The 4,351-nt window shown below is 43.2% G+C and overlaps 1 protein-coding gene across 1 annotated transcript in view; it reads right to left on the minus strand.

Annotated features, from left to right (window-relative positions):
• The window catches only part of EPHA10 (EPH receptor A10), a 41,378-nt gene that overhangs the window by 22,527 nt on the left and 14,500 nt on the right, over positions 1-4,351 (minus strand). The window contains exon 4 of the mRNA XM_040455818.1: positions 4,233-4,351. Coding sequence (XP_040311752.1) covers positions 4,233-4,351 — 119 coding nt within the window. The remainder of the gene's footprint in view (positions 1-4,232) is intronic.

Consider the following 4,351-nt stretch of genomic DNA (forward strand, 5'->3'; position numbering starts at 1 on the left):
TAATCAACAAAACCAGTAACAAGTGTTGGTGAGGATGTGGAGAGACTGGAACCCTTGCACACCGCTGGCGGGAAGGTAAAATGGTGCTGCTGCTTTGGAAAACAGTTTGGCAGATCCACAAAAAGTTAATTAGTTCCAGAAGAAGATAAAAAGCCAACCGTACGTCTCAGTTCTAGAGGCTGGAAATCCCAGATCAAGATGCTTACAGATTTGTTTTTAACATTTTTTTTTTTAAATTTTAATGTTTATTTACTTTTGAGAGAGAGAGAGACAGAGTGTGAGCAGGGAAGGGGCAGAGAGAGGGAGACTCATAATCTGAAGCAGGCTTCAGGCTCTGAGCTGTCAGCACAGAGCCCGATGCTGGGCTCAAACCCACAAACTGTGAGATCATAACTTGAGCCGAAGTCGGACGCTTAACTGACTGAGCCACCCAGGCGCCCCAAGATGCTTACAGTAGGTTTGTGTCCATAGTATTCTGGTAGGGTTTCTCCTCCTGACCTACAGACACCGTTTCTTGCTATGTCCTCTCCTGGACTTTCTTTTGTGTGCACAGAGCAGCTCTGGTGTCTTCCTCTTCTGTAAGAACACCAGTCCTATGGGACCAGGGCCCCGTCCTTAACATCTCGTTAAACTTACTTACTTCTTTAAAGGCCCTATCTCCAAACACAGTCACATTGGGAGTTGGGGCTTCAGCATTATGAATTTGGGGAAGACGCAATTCAGTCTATAACATCATATGACCTAGCGATTTCACTCCTACACATACACTCAAAAACAGTGAAAACCTGTTTCTACAAAAACATGTACATGGATATGCATAGCAGCATTAGTCATGATAGCCAAAAAGCAGACACAGCCCCAAGTCCATAAACTGATGCATGGATAAACAAAATTGTGGTATACAATGGAATATTACTCAGCCATATAAAGGAATAATACACTGATACATGGACAAACCTTGAAAACATTATGCTAAACAGACAAAAAGGGCAGACACAAAAATTCACATGTTGTATAATGTATCTGAAATGCCCAGAATAATCAAATCTCTAGAGACAGAAAATAGATTAGTGGTTAGAGGGTGCTAGACAGGGCAGGAGGAATGGAGAGAGTAACTATTAATGGGTTTCTTTTGGGGGTGATGAAAATGTGGGCTGCACAACCATGTGAATATATGAAAAAGCACCGAATTGTATACTTCAAAAGGTATGTGAAATTTTAGGGCATGTAAGTATCTCCAAAAAAAGTGACAATACTAATGAGATGTATGATGTACAAAAACATACTGGATGTGACCAAAGTTATACTCAGAGGAAAATTCATAGGCTTAAAATATTAAAACTAAGCTCTGAACTCATCTAAAAAAAGGCTTCAGGAAAGCAAGAGGGTGGTATTAATAAAGATAAAATCATAAAATAAGTGACAAAAGTACAGAACACTGGAATTGATTAATTCAAGAACTGATTGTCATAACCAGTAAAATAAACTTCCAGCAAGGATAATTAATCAAAAAGAAACCAGAAGCACATAACATGAAGAAATAAAAGCACAGTTACACAGATACTGAGGAAAGTTTTAAAACGTATGTCTCTAGGCTACTGAATTAGAAAAATATCAAAATATTTGCTACGAAAGCACAAATTAACAAAACTCATTCAAGAAGTGTGGAAAAGATTGGGAATATCATTAAAATTTCCCCCAAAGAAAGTGCAGGCCCCCAAAAGCAGTTTTGCATGCCTTCAAAGAATGATAATTATGCTATTTAAATTGTTCCAGAGCAGAGAAAAAGAAGAGTTTTTTTCTGATGCCTTTTCCAAAGCCGGCAAAAGTCGACAAATGCTAAAACTTGACAAAGAACACAATAAAAAAAGCACTAATCTCTCTTATAAATGTACACGGGAAAGTATTAAAATATAAGCAAATTAATTCAGCAAAATATTAGAAGAATAATACACTCACATACAGTAGGGTATAATCGAGGAGTGCAAAAAGAGCTCACACTGAAAAATCCATGAATAGAATTCATCATGCCAACAGCTCAAAGGAGAAAAAACATTTGGTCATCTTGAAAGATGCTGAAGAAGCATTTTATAAAATTAACATTCCTGATTTTTTTTTTTTAAGTTCAATAAAAAACGAAAGCATTCTGGGGCACCTAGGTGGCTCAGTGGGTTAAGCGTCCAACTTCGGCTCAGGTCATGATTTTGTGGTTCCTGAGTTCAGACCCCACATCAGGCTCTGCGCTGACAGCTCGGAGCCTGGCGCCTGCTTCAGATTCTGTGTCTCCCTCTCTCTCTGCCCCTCCCCCACTCACACTCGGTTTTGGCCTCTCAAAAATAGATAAACATTAAAAAAAAAATTTTTTTTTAAGTGAAAACATTTTATGGCCAAGGGGCTAAAAGCATGGGGAGCTCTGGTGGTTGACAGACCTGAGTTCAAAGATGGGTGTCTACTTACTAGCTGGGTGACTCTGGACAATTCACTTGTCCTCTTAGGCCCCAGCTTCCTCATTTGAAAGATGATTAGGGGTGCCTGGCTGATTCAGTCGGAAGAGCCAGTGACTCTTGATCTTGGGGTTGTGAGTTCGAGCCCCACATTGGGTGTAGAGATTACTTAAATATTTTAAAAACTGAAAGATGATTACCATTCCATTTAAACGAATGAATGTAGAAAATCGTATTGCAAGTTCCAGCATGGAACACAGAGCAGCATTCAATCAGCAGAAGCTTAGTATTTTTATTAATAAAAGGAAACAGTATCTCAACACGATTTTTAAATCCATCTATATCAAAATAGGATGTTAATATGAAATACCAGATAAAAATCTCATATCACATATATTATACAAAAGGGATTTTATAGTAGATAGTTCTAGATATGGATAGAGAGATAAGAAAAAAATGTGGAAGGATACACTCCAAGATATTAATAGTTGTATATCTCTGGGTAATAGGATTATGGGTGCTTTTTTCTTTCTCAATATTGATTTTTTACATGTAAATGCAATAGCAAATGTTAAGTCATAATCGAGATAGTAAAAAACAGAGCAAAACTGTTATTCCAAAAAACCAGACAAATTGGAAATCTCTCCCAAAAGGCAGAGAAAATGGATTAAGAGCTAAAAATGATAAAGCGAGTGACAAGATTTGAGAATCAGAAAATGGATGTACAACCTAAGGCTTAGAGAGATTCTTAAGAGAGATATTGGAAGCTATCAGAAATTCTAGTCAAAGCAATAACTGAAAAAAAGTTTTCTCCAGGAATACCAAAAAAATGTGTGCAGATCACAAGTTTTACTATGTACCAGCCAAACTCAATGAAAAGAGTTCAATATTGGTCAAGTTTTATTTTCACTAGTAGGTGAAAGAATCACACACACACACACACACACACACACACACACACACACACACACACAAGGTACTTACACAAGAATAAAAATCACCCTGGCCTCAGACTTCTCTGCAATACAACTGCAAGACGGGGAAGTCGAGTCACAAACCAATCACATCTCAGGTATGAAAAGGCTCAGAAACCACACGCACTTTCTTGCAAAGGGTACTTGAAGGATTGCGCGAAGGTGCACCCCAGCTGGGTGAAAGACAAGCAAAAGTAATTTTCGAGAGTGGGGATGGTGTAGCCTAAAAGGAGTGTAGGTCATCATTTACTCCTCTCTAGTCCAGACTCAGAAATGTGACCGCTCCGTGTTGACTAGTGACTTCTACCGTCCCTACGGTCTGACCCTAAGTGCTTCCTTGCTCTTCTCCGGGACCAGGAAACAGGGTGACCGATGCTGCAGGGATGGAGGCTGGGGGCTGGGGGCGGGAACAACACGACAGAACCCCTCTTTCTGAGACAGTAAAGGAGGAGAGACGACTCTGCCCTTCCTGCTGAAATTTTTAAAAAGGGACAGCAAAAGGTGGCGGGGCTCTCCGCTCTTTCCCGCGGGAGATGAGAGGCAGGGCAGCCGCGAGCTGGGTGCGGTGCCAGGCTCTCTGCGGGGTCGGGAGCACGGGCGCCCACTGCCTCCCGCGGACTCCCGGAAACGCCCGCAACCGCTCTGGCCCGGCGGCACCGCGTCACCCGCGTCCTCGGTCCCTCCCCCGGGGCCCTCGGGCAGGGCTGGCCGTCTGCGGGGGGGTCCCCGCCGTCAGGGACGTCGGTGGGGGCCTCGCCTCCGGGGGAGACGCGGGGAGCCCGCTCTAAGCGGAGAGGGGCGCGGGCGGCCTTACCCCCGGGCCCGGTGGACACGGTGACCTGCGCGTAGGTGGCTCCCGCGGCGGCAGCCGGGCCCGACACGCCGTTGAGCGCCGCCACGCGCACGGTGTAGCGCGCCCCGGGCCGCAGGTGG

Source organism: Herpailurus yagouaroundi, unplaced genomic scaffold (assembly GCF_014898765.1).
Source record: "Herpailurus yagouaroundi ecotype Mexico unplaced genomic scaffold, PumYag 77, whole genome shotgun sequence".
In the NCBI taxonomy this organism is placed as follows: Eukaryota; Metazoa; Chordata; class Mammalia; order Carnivora; family Felidae; genus Herpailurus; species Herpailurus yagouaroundi.